Source organism: Mustela nivalis (genome assembly GCF_964662115.1).
Source record: "Mustela nivalis genome assembly, chromosome: 10".
NCBI lineage: Eukaryota > Metazoa > Chordata > Mammalia > Carnivora > Mustelidae > Mustela > Mustela nivalis.
Genome location: NC_139029.1, coordinates 60927455 through 60940345, shown reverse-complemented (window position 1 = coordinate 60940345; position 12891 = coordinate 60927455). Strand labels below are relative to the sequence as shown.

Sequence of the window (12891 nt, the reverse complement as noted above, 5' to 3'; positions counted from 1 at the left end):
CTGGCGCACAGCCCCGTTTGGTGTCTCCAAACCCAGCTGGTTTCTGCAGCGTGCTCCTGTGCCTCTCCTTCCAGAGGAGGAAGGTGAGTCTTCCCAGATACACTGCTTGTTGGGTCCCTGCCTGAATAGAAGTGGCTCAACGGTGCCTTGGATCATGGTTTAAGGTAACCCGGAGCTGAGCGCATACTCCTTGACTCTATCTCTGTTGCCAGCTTCCCTGCTCCGATACCTGGGAGCTCTGCCACACTCAGACATCCCTGGTCTTTTTGTGACCCCTCGGGTCCTGAGACCACACTGTCCCAGCGAGGACTCTGCCCCCCACTTAGCTTCTGGAGAAACATCCCTGAGTGGAGCAGACTTCTAAAAATTCTGATTTTGTGCTCTGCTACTCTTTCACTTTCTGGGAGCTGGCTCCTCCCCATGCAGTCTATCTTCCTGTTGCTTCTCTGTATGTCCTAACTTCCAGAAAGTGGTCGATTTTCTGTTCCTAGAATTGCCGCTCTTCTCTTTTTTCTCCCGTTGAGTTTGTAGGTGTTCGGATGACTGTCTAGTTGTCCTGGGATCCAATGACATTTCAGTCTCCTACTCCTCTGCCATCTTGCTTTCTCCCTCCTCTTTTTTGGTATTTTTGCTCATATATATATATATTTTTTTTTAGTAACAGTGGCAACGATTTCTTTTTAAACCATTGAAGCTGGTTTTTCTGCTACTCACAGTTGAACACATTCGTAATTCTGTGCCTTCAGTTTCTTCATTTATAACTTGGGGATATTAATACTATCTATTAATAGTGAAGTGAGAGACAGAACAAAGTGCCTGGTTCATTGTAAACCCTCAATAAGCATTAGCCAATGTCACTATTCCAACCTGAATATTTTTTTTCATTATTTTTATTGTTAGAAATTTATGCTGTAAATACAGATCATGTGTTAGTTGGTATAGGTATAGCATTTTATCTATCTCCTCTCCCAAGATTGTTTTTAGTATTTTTTTATTGCAGTTTTGTTGAGATATAAGTGACTACATAAACTGCATATATTTAGTCAGTTTGATAAGTTTTGATGGATGTATTACCTGTGAAACCAATATAAGTCATAGAAGTAGAACAGGATAGAGCATGATTCATTCTGCCTGGAAGAAGAGGGGTCAGAAAAGGTCTGAAACTCTCACTATCATTAAGATAATGGATATATGCAATGATTTCTTCATTTCCCTTTGTAATCTCTCCATTCCTTCGGGTTTTATCTCCTCCTCCCTATGGCCACCACCCTCATCTGCTTCCTGTCACTAAAAATAAGTTTTCATTTTTTGGAGTTGTATATGAATGGAATCAATACAGTATGTCATCTTTTTAGAGGAAGCTGGGTCTGGCTTCTTTTCATTCAACATAGTTATTTTTAAATTCATCCATGTTTTTACACATTCAATAGTTTTTAAAAAATTGTTGAATAATATTCCATTGTGTGGCTATACAAGCATTTGATTTTCGCCTGTTGATGGGAAATTTGTAGTATTTTTAACTATTTTTAAGCATCTTTCCCAGAACACATTGTTCATAATGCTAGTAGAACATATCTCAGAGCATATATGTTTATATGTGTGTGTGTGTAAATATATATATATATATGAAGGTTTTTATTTGTCAGAGAGAGAGAGCAGAAGTATGGAGACCTATAGGCAGAGCAGAGCAGGAAGAGGGAGAAGCAGACTCCCTCCCTGCTGAGCAAGGACCCTGATGTGGGAGTCAATTCCAGGACCCTGGAATCATGGCCTTAGCCGAAGTTAGGTGCTTAACTGACTGAGCTATGCAGGCATCCCTCAGAGTATGTTAAACTAAGTTATTTTCATATATCCTTCATTAGACTTGTGCTTACCCTTCAAGATTAGGGAACTCTATCTTATTTTTCCTTGCTCTCTCAGCCTCTTGCATAGTGAGTATGGAGAGCTGCAAATTGGCTCTCCATATAAACAGCTTTCTTAGGTGAAGCCCAAACTTTTTCTTCCTCCTCTACTGTCTCCATTATTGCCACTTACTGATTTGTTCAAGTCAGAAACTTGAGAGATATTTGCTTCCTATTTTTAACAAAATCTACTTTGTTTAGATGTAAGTTATATACAGTAATACTCATCCATTCTAAGTATACAGATCAGTTTCTTTGAAAAATGTATAGACCTATATAACCACCAAATCATTTATTTGATATGGAACATTTCATCTTAAAGGTTTACTTTTGTACCTTTGACTATATAAGACTGGCTCAAATGATCAGTCTCTTGTACTAACTCTGTTCTAGGCAACCACTGATTTGATATCTATCAATATGAGATGTTTTTTTTTGTCTGATTTAAACTTTTCATATAATTTCAGTTATTAAGCATGTACTCTTGGTTCATTTCTTTCACCCAGCATAATGTTTGTGTGATTCAACCATATTGCACTGATTTGTCCTTTAAATTGGGGATGTTTAGTCTGTTTACATTTACTATGATTATTGAAATAATTGCTATATTATTGCTATATTGCTATATTGCTAGTTTTTTAATTCTGTTTCTTCCATGTTTTCTTCTTTTCTTGATTTCTTTGGGTTAAATGAATTTGTGTGTGTGTCCCATTTTATTTCCTCTATTGGCTTCTTAACTATACTCCTCCTCCTCCTCCTACTACTGCTGCTTCTTCTTCTTCTCCTTCTTATTATTTCAGAAGGGGAGAGGGGCAGAGGGAGACAGAGAATCTTAAGCAGACTCCATGCCCAGTCAGGGCCTAATGTGGGGCTCGATCTCATGACCCTGAAATAATAACCTGAGCCAAAATCAAGAGTCAGATGCTTAACCCCACCCCCCACCAGGCACCTTTATTATTATTTTTTAAATGCTTGTTTAAGGGCTTACAGTATATATCCTTAATATGGCATAGTCTATTTAAAGGCAATAGTCTACCTTTTCATATTTCCTACTTCCTTTTCACACATCCCACTTCTCATTTCACAAATATAAAATGTTAATTATTATTATTCATTTATACCCTTTCCCAAATTCACTTTTTCATTTAAAATCACTCAAATGACTGTTGTCCATTCTTTTCTGTTACAAAATTTAAACTCTTCATATGGCTTGCCAAATCCATAACATTTGGGGCCTTATCCACATCTCTAATGACCTTTGCTGCCACTTTACCTCCAGTAATACTGATTTTTCTTACAATTCTTCAAACACAGCTTGCTGTTTCAGACCTCTGTGTCTTATGCATATTGTTCCTTCTGTTTGGAATACCTATCCCCTTTTGCCATTGGGAGAATTTTTCTGAGGAACTTTAAGTCTGTGAAATTTTCCTGGCTCTCCTCCTTCCAGGCAGAATTAATCGTTCTCTACTCTGCTCTACTTCTGTGCCTCATATATGCTTGTTCAGTTCTCCTTGTGCACCACTTCAAATTTTCTTGACCCTTTTATTCCAGTCCATGACTGCAGTGACAACTTGTAGGAAGATGCTGTCCATCTTCTTGCAGGAACAGTCTGACAGTGCCCTGCCTGAGGGCTTTGCAGTTTTCACTCTCAACTGGTTCCTCCCTCCTCCGCCCTCCTTCCCCGTCCCCCTTCGCTTCCCTGCTGTCCCCCAGGGATTCTTTACTTGATGGTGAAGTAGCATGGGGTACCTCTGGGATTTTTCCCGGTGCTCATGCATGTGCGATTCAGGAGTGATGGGGAGTTAATGCCCTAGGGGTATAACCTGGACAAGGGAAGAGCAGAGTAATGTATACATGCTTTCTGCTCACCCCACCCCTGCTCTGGGGAGGTTATCAGGGTGTTCTATGAGACTGAGACTCCAGCCATCTGTATGGGTAGCCAGTCAACTCGATAATGAATCTTCTGACTCTCCTTCCTTCTCTGGTTTGCTCCCTCTTTTCTGACTCTTACACCCTGACTCACATTCCTTTGTTTTAGGATCTGTATTCTGGGGAATCCAGGTTGAGAAAATACAATTATTACTTGTAGAACACTGTATGGTATTTATTTAAGTGTCTGTTGCTTCCTCTAGACCAGTGACTTTTTAAATATCTCAAAACAATAATATCTTATATCAACCCCCCAAACACAGAACCGGTGAACGGAGAGAAATTCTGGTTGATAGAATGGGACAGAAGCTTTGAAAAACAAACAAAAAATAATGTACTAATTAAGCTGTGAACTTCATGAATTAGAAAATATGTCTTGTTAAACTTTGACTCCTAAGAACCTGGTATAGTGTCTGGTCCCCAGCAGGTAGCCAGAAATGTTTGTTAAATTGATCTAAATTGAACTGAGGGGAACGGAAATCTAGAAAACATGATTTTATTTAGGCTACAATGATTATGGATAAAAGAAGGAAGAAAAAAGAAGTATAGTTCTAATACTTTTCCTGGAAACTTGAGAGGTTTATTAGAAAAGACAATAAAACTTCTTCTGCAAGTGTGTTTTCTCATTCTTGACTTGGTGTGCTAATTTTCAAATTATTGTCCTGTTTTTGTTTTTTGTTTTTGCCATATACCAGCAGTAATAGATTTAAGTTGAGTTTTTAAAAATCCCCTATGTATATACAGTGGAATATTACCCAGCAGAAAGATTGAATACCTGCCATTTACATCAATGTGTTTGGAACTGGAGGAGATTATGCTAAGTAAAATAAGTCAGTCAGAGAAAGACAGTTATCCTATTGGTTTCACTCATATGCGGAACATAAGGAATAGCATGGAGGACCATGGGGGAAGTGAGGGAAAACTGAATGGGAAGAAATCAGAGAGGGAGACAAACCATGAGAGACTGTTGATTCTGGGAAAAACTGAGGGTTGTGGAAGGGGAGGTAGGTGGGTGTTGGGGTAATAGACATTAAGAGGTGTGTGTGATGTGATGAGCACTGAGTGTTATACACAACTGATGAATCATTGAACACTGTCAGAAACTGATAATGTGCTATATATTGGCTAACTGAATTTAAGTAGAAGTTCCCTACATTCTTTAAATTATTTATTAACAAAGGTGAAAAGGTTGGGAAAGTTATCATTTATAATTACTTCATAGTGACCAATGTGGAACAGGTGAGATAGAGAGCTAAAGATAATTTCTAGAAAGTAAATATGCCACTAAAAAATTGAAGACTTGGAAGCTTCTCTTACATCCTGTTATTATAATCAATACTGGATTGTGCCATCATTTCCTAAAAGTGATAGAAACTCCAGAAGGATAGCTATCAGGAGCATTCTGAGATGGGGAAAAAACCCAAATGAAAAAAGCTGGGCAGGAAATTTATGCATTAAAAAGGTATATTTTAAAAGTGTACTTCTGTATGTATTTTGTATAAAGCATTTTGCTTGTTGACTGACCCATCAATCCACTCCCTCGTTCATTCATTCATCCTCATGATGTTGAGGCTCGAACGTAGAAGCCTACATGAGAGTCTATTCTTTACCTTCAGTCAATGGATTTTTTGTCAATAATTTTTCTTTATACAAGAACTTTAAACTTTTATGGATAACTAGTGCCTGATATCCATCTTCTTTATTGTAAAAAATGGGTTTGTTTATCAGATTTTTGAACAAAATAGAATCTTAACATCCATTTGTCTAGTTATCGACCTAAATGTCAATCACACCTACTTTGTGCTAAGTTCTGAGGATTCAGTAGTGAATATAGTTAGACATGGCACAGTTACTGATTAATAAGACATAGATATACCTATATATCTATATATCTATATCTATATCTATAGGCTAAATGACTTGCCCAAGATAACAGAGCTTGTGAATAAATTATTCCTCAGAATTTATAAGATTATTTTCATATGCCACTTTTACTGGCATTAAGCCTTCAAGCATTACCAAGTGATAATCTATGAAAGCAGCCAGTTGCAAAAGTCATTACACAAATGAGAGAACATGAAAAAGGAAACTAGATTGGGGAGATTTAGGAATAGATTGGGATAAAGTGGGAAAAAAGATTTTATTTCAGTTCATCTGGAAATTTTTCAGACTTGGATTACCCCCCTACTGGGTTACATATGGTTTGCATATTAAAAAATATGCAATATATTGCATATAAAAATAAAACATAAACTAATGTTTATTGACAGCCTAACCTGTGCCAGGCACTATAATATTTATTAACACATTTAATAATTACCAGTATCTGTGAAATATTGTATTCTTATACCTGGATGGCCGTTTCAACCTGATATTACAGTGTGCGTGTCAAAAGTGACTGTCATTGCCCAGAGTCTGACACACAGCTTTCAGGTTTGAAAACTGGGTTACTATGGGGTCACCCAGAAGTTAATAGGCCCAGGAAAATTGATTCCTTCTAGCTAAACTTACAAGAGTCTGATTATAAACCAGAACATCACTTTACAAGTCTCTATGAAGAAATTAACTGCCAAGTAGTTTAGAATACTCATATGAGTTGTCAGCACATTTTATTCCCTGTGGAAAAGGAAGGTTGGAAAATAAAATTAAGGACAGAAAGATGCCAAGGAAGTATAAAATTAGAAGAAAATGAGTTGGATGCTTTTTTTTTTTTTTTTAAAGATTTTATTTATTTATTTGATAGAGACAGAGAGAGAGGGAACAGAAGCAGGGGGAGTGGGAGAGGGAAAACCAAGAACCAGGCTTCCCGCAAAGCAGCGAACCCGATGCGGGGCTCGATCCCAGGACACTGGGATCATGACCTGAGCCGAAGGCAGACGCTTAACGACTGAGCAACCCAGGTGCCCCTGGAGGCTTTTCTTTTCTTTTTTAATTTAATTTAATTTAATTTATTTATTTGACAGACAGAGATCACAAGTAGGCAGAGAGGCAGGCAGAGAGAGAGAGAGAGAGAGGGAAGCAGGCTTCCTGAGGAGCAGAGAGCCCGATGCGGGGCTCGATCCCAGGACCCTGAGATCATGACCCGAGCTGAAGGCAGCAGCCCAAACCACTGAGCCACCCAGGCGCCCCCTCCCCCCCCCCCCCCCCGGAGGCTTTTCATAAGGAAATTGTTGTGCCATTATTTGAGCCCAGCATGCCTTCTCCACCGTAGAAATGCACTTGTCTAGCTAAGGGATCTAACTATAATTTTCAGTCAGTCAGATCTCTCAATACATCTCTGAAAATGGCCAGTTGTAGCCTCAGCTGCAGCAAGACAGAGCAGATTGGGAGAGTCTGAGATTGTTCAGAATAGAGCAGGCCAGGCTCCTGCAGGTGCTGGAAGGAGGAACAGAGAGGCAACGTATGGAGTAAGTACAGTAATCAGGCCAAAGATTGTAACAATAATGGTAATCTCTAACAATGATTGAAGATTTATTATGTGTTAGAAATTGTGCTAAGAACTTTGTATCAGTTACCTAATTTAATTCTCAGAGCAACCATCTAAGGTAAATACCATTCGTGTTCCTGTTTTATAGATGAAGAAACTGAAGTCTAGAAAAGTTTAAGTAATATACTAGAAAGTATACATTTCTTAACGTAGGGTCGTCCAGATGGTGTTGGGGCATGTCAGGGGTAACAGATCCAAAGTGGAGTTCTTCATTTCTTCTTAAAACGTGTTCGTCCTCTAGGTCTGAAGCTTCTGAATATCCTCTCCCTTCTTCCTGCCTTCCCTGCCTCCCTCTCTCCACCTCCGTTCCTGACATCAGCAATCCCTCTAAATTTTCCTTCCAAAATACACAGGTCTTTCCCCTTTCTAATCTCTACTGTCACTGCTCTAGTGCAGTCACGGAAACCACTGGTCTACATTTCCTTTCTATGAATTTGCCTGTTCTAGACATTTCACACACGGGATTGTACATAGGTCACCTTTTGTGTCTGGCTTCTTTCACTAAGCATAATGTTTTCATTATGGTTCATCCATTACATAGCATGGATTGGTGCTTCATTTTTTTATGACTGAATAATATTCCCCCATATGGATATCATATGTTGTTTATTCATTCATCTGTGGATGGACTATTATGAAAAATGGTCCTATGCTTGTTTGTGTACATGTTTTTGTTTGAAAGCCTCTTTTCAACTTGCCAGGGTAATCTTTTAAAAATGAAAATCATGTGGTTTTCCTGCTCACAGCCTTCAATAGCTTCTTGTTAGAGTTATAATCAAAATTCCTTTCTGTAGCTCCCAAGGGTTTGCATGATCTGCCTCTCCTTTAACACATAAGTATTTTTCCTCTCCCCTCAATATATTCCAACCCCACTGGCTTTCATTTAGCTCCTCCAACTCCCTAAGCTTTTTAGGGTATTCACACTTGGTATAGTTCAGCCAGAAATCCTCCTCTTTCCAGTGCTTTTCATGGCTAGTTCTTTTTCATTCTCCAAATCTCCAACCTCAGTGTCAGTCAGAAATGCTTTCCCTGATTAAACTCCATTATTTCCTATTTGTTTCCTAATACTTTTCATACCATGTAATTACATGGCTGTTTCTTTGTGTACCCACTTACTGTCTGTTGACCTCAGAGGAATACAGTTTCTTAAGCTCAGGAGTTAAAGTATCCCCCCCCCCTTCTTTTAAATCACTACTCTCTGCACATGAGTTTAGCAAAATATTAGACATAGAAGAGGTACTTCATAAATGTGTGTTGAATAAATGAGAAAGATCACAGGTGTGGGAAGTGAGATAGAGCAATTCAACATGTAGTGGCAGAGCTATACGAACAAGAAGGAAGAGCAACCTGGTGGAGAATTTTTAGTTACACTGATATTTAAAGATCTAGGTAGGGGATTGGTCAGCAGATAGTTGTTAGTTCAAGATGGGGAAGTCTGGTCAAGGAGTCAAGAGCTGAAGTCAAAGAAAGTTAAGAGAAAAGAGCATGTTTAATTTGATGTCAGTTGTAGAGAGGCTGGCTAAATTTCATGTCTAAAATCAGGATTGCTTCTAGAAACCAGGCTGGGACTAAGATTGCAGCCATAGCTTTTGGGAGAGGAAGGATGCAAAAGACGGGGGAACTTGGCAAGGCTTGACAAACCCGAAATTGCGTTTTAGAAATAGAAGTGAACTTTTAATTATTTTTAATTGTTCAGTTGCTTAATAGTAAACACATTTTAAAAGATTATTGAATTTCAGACTGTTAACATCCCAAATATTTTTTCACTGAGGTTATTGAATCAGTGTGTTTTCTGAGGATTACATTTTGATTTTTGTCTGAACACAAAATTGAACTAGGGGGATACAAGGTTCCTGGTCCTTAAATTATACGATTGGGCTAAGCCTTCCTTATTCTCCACCATGTGATGAATGAAGTGTGATAAAAATGAGAATTAGTTTGTACAAACCAGAGATATAGTAACAAGATTCTTGGATAGGAGTTAGACGTTTTCCAGGACTAATTAAGTAGCACTGTCACGAGGCAGAGGTAGTCTTGGATTATAATTGGAAGTTTGAAGCAAGACTTAGAAATTTCAGTTTTATGAGGTAGGAAAAGGGTTAAATGGGGCAATAGGAAATGTCAGTTCTGGGCTTCTTTTTTTTTTTTTTAATAATTTTGATTTTATTTATTTATTTAACAGAGAGAGAGAGAGATCACAAGTAGGCAGAGAGGCAGGCAGAGAGAGAGGGGGAAGCAGGCTCCCTGCTGAGCAGAGAGCCTGATGTGGGGCTCCATCCCAGGACCCTGGAATCATGACCTGAGCCGAAGGCAGAGGCTCAACCCACTGAGCCAGCCAGGCACCCCAGTTCGGGGCTTCTTAATGTGTAACATTGAGAATGTAAAATTTTTAAAAGCGTGATAACATTTAACAAAAATGATTTAAAAACAACTTGAAAAGTCTTGAATTGGGACATACTTCTAGGAATAAAAATACGAATCAAGAACTTTAAGAGAAAGGAATGGTGACATCTACTAATAGATATAGAAGAAATAATGGAAGTAGAAAAAAAAACAACTATTTTGGAACCACTGTGGAAACAACTGACTCAGAAGAATGATTAGTGGATGATAAAAGTCTGAGGAAGAACAGCATATATAATATGTATAAACAGAATACCTCTGCAGAGAATACTTATTAATTGCAAAATGAGAAATGGTAGTCTATGGAGGAGAAACCTCACTGACACTGCCTTACTGGGAGATCAAAATTAATATCACCCATGACAGAAACACTGAGATTTGATTCCCATTGTGATGCACTGAGAACGTTAAAACATGGTTTATGTAGTATTCTGGCCCAAGAGGCATAACCTGAGTCTAGTCATGTGGAAACAGGTTAGACGGACCCAAAGCCATATTCTTCAGAATAACTACTCTGGTGCTTCTGGAAAATCGTCATGAAAAGAGAAGTGTGAAAACCTGTTCCAGATGAAGGGGACCAACAAGATATGCCAACTACATGTGGGCTGTGGTCTTGGATCTGGACAAGAGAGAAATTCTTTTAAGGACATTATTGAGACAACTGGAGAAAGATGATATTAGATAGATTAGATATTAGAAGGATTTATATTAGATAAAAATGGTATATAGACCTTGTCAGAATACACATAGAAGATTTTGATAATTATACTATAGTATAATGGACGATCTTAGCAGAGGGGAAGCTGGGTGAAGAGTATACATAACTGTCCATACTATTTTTGCAACTTTTCTGTAGGTCTAAATTTTTTTCAAAATAAAAAGTTAAGAGACATACATAGAAAAAGGATGGACAGGACAAATGACCAAATTTTAGTGGTGATTTTCTACCTGGTGAAATTAGCTTTTCCCTTTCATTAAAAATATACTTTTTTGTAATAAGTTTTCACAAAGAGTTATGTGTTGCATAATCATTAAAAATACTTAGCCTAAAGTTAGGGAAAGAAGAACTAAACGCAAAAGAAAAATGCCACCTACTACAACCCTTTTGTTGATCAGCGTGGCAGCTAAACAGAAAAGCATTGATGGGAGTGTTGAATAAAAGGAGCATAAAAGTGGAAGACAGGATAGAGAAATCAGCTGGCTAGGGATGTGTGTTACAGGTGGTGTGAGGTGTGAGAGTAGATAATAAAAATAAGGACCGAGATTTAGGAGGCTGTGGCAGAGAGAATTTTATTCCAGTAGTAAAGAGGAGAACACAGTTTCCTTCAAAGAGAGTAGATGCCGGCAGTATTTTATGTGTTAGAAGAGCATTAGGCTAATTCTCCCGGTTCTTAGGGAGTATAAATTAGGGTTGTGAGGGTTTTCCCCACATGTAGGTTTTTAATAAGTTAAAACCATTTGCTTTAGATAATCATCTTCATACTTGTTTTTATCACAGACTCCTTTCTAAACAACTCAACCTGGCAGTGACTCAGGCATCCCCCGAAGAAACAGCCTCTTAATGAGTGACAAAGGTAATCACCTACTCGGGTTAAGTCCCTCTTGCTCGAGACTTCTGCGTAAAATATTATTGGTTCACTATTAAATAAGGACAGTAGGGAAATGAATATCCATTGCGGCGTCATGAGGAGCGGCACCTGAAAGCCTGCAGCGTGGTAGGCGTGATGGTTCTCCGTCTCTTCCTAGCTCAAGACCTCTGAGACGCAAGGTACCCTCTCTTCTGTGCCTGAGGCCTCCTGACAGCAGGGTTGCTGGGGCAGGTGTTGGGACCGGGGGCTACGTGGTTTGTAAAAGCCCACCCCCACGCATACTCCAGTCACTTCTTGAGTATGGTTCCCCTTTTCCTGTGCCGTTCCCCCTACCTGAAGAGTTATTGCTAGAACTGGAATCGTTAACCTTTATTTCAGAGGATGATTATTTTCAGCCCCCTTTCTCGTATTGTGACACCACCAGAGCTTCGCTCCTTAGAGAAGCAACACGCTGTCACTTGTTCCATGGAGAGGGACCACGGGGCTCCACTTCAAATTTTAACCCCGATTCCTACTATTTCTATCTCCGTAATTAGGTTTTAAGCGCCTGGCAGTCACAGACTGGGTCTCATCTATCTTTTTTACCCTCTTCAGGCCTAGCCTTTTACTTTCGAAAAGCTAGTTACTTAGTAAATGTTCATTGAAAATGAACACTGTTTTCCTTAAGAGCACATTTTTTTCCTTCATGAAGGAAAATCTATTCCTAGCTATGAAGAAAGAGCACAATGTTGCCCGAGTACAAATTAAAATGGAAGATCTAGGATGTGTAGCTTAAAGCTAAGCCATGGCTTTGGCTGAGCATTTTGAAAAGATTAAAAGGGTTATTAAAAATAAGATCTAAAGATCTAACAAGATGCTTAAAAGGGGTCCAAGAATGTGTCTAAATGTGTGTAGGTTCCTGAAGGCTGTAAATGTACTGTAGTATGTGGCTGGCCACCGACAGGAACCCCTGCTCCTTATGAACCTGTTCCTGGGGATGGCCTGTTCAGAGATTGGCTCTGTGAGTGGGGGTGACAGCTGTTCCTTGAGTGTGAGAACTGGGGAATAGCCAACTCACAGGGCATTTTCTTTTATGCAGATGTACAGTGTTACTAACATACTCCTGTCTGGGGCAGATGACGTTAGTATTTTAGGCTGGTTTGCTCATCAGTAATTATCACATTGACCAAGGCCTGAGAAGTGGTATGTATATGTTGAAGAAATGGTGGTTTTTATGATTGTCCACAAACTGTAATTCAGAAGTGTGTTACAAAAGGTTGAATGTGGGGGTGCCTGGGTGGCGCAGGGGGTTAAAGCCTCTGCCTTCGACTCAGGTCATGATCTCAGGGTCCTGGGATTGAGCCCCAGGTGAGGCTCTCTGCTTGGCAGGGAGCCTGCTTCTTCTTCTCTCTCTGCCTGCCTCTCTGCCTATGTGTGATCTCTGTCTGTCAAATAAATAAATAAATAAAATCTTTTAAAAAAAAAAAAGGTTGAATGTGTTTGAAATCAAATTACTAAGGCTGTATTTTACTTCAACAACACTGTAGTTTAGATTGGTTTATATGAGCAAAGAGCAAAGCATTGCTACCATGTGTAACAGTGC

General features: G+C 39.1%; 1 protein-coding gene across 5 annotated transcripts in view; it reads left to right on the top strand.

Annotated features, from left to right (window-relative positions):
- The window catches only part of SLC44A5 (solute carrier family 44 member 5), a 395909-nt gene that overhangs the window by 51279 nt on the left and 331739 nt on the right, over positions 1-12891 (top strand). For 3 of the 5 annotated variants that reach the window (XM_082686573.1, XM_082686572.1, XM_082686571.1), the window contains one exon: positions 11219-11294. The exons of the other annotated variants lie outside the window; for them this stretch is intronic. In XM_082686573.1, coding sequence (XP_082542699.1) covers positions 11282-11294 — 13 coding nt within the window. In that variant the 5' untranslated portion in view covers positions 11219-11281. The remainder of the gene's footprint in view (positions 1-11218; positions 11295-12891) is intronic. 5 annotated transcript variants of the gene reach the window in all.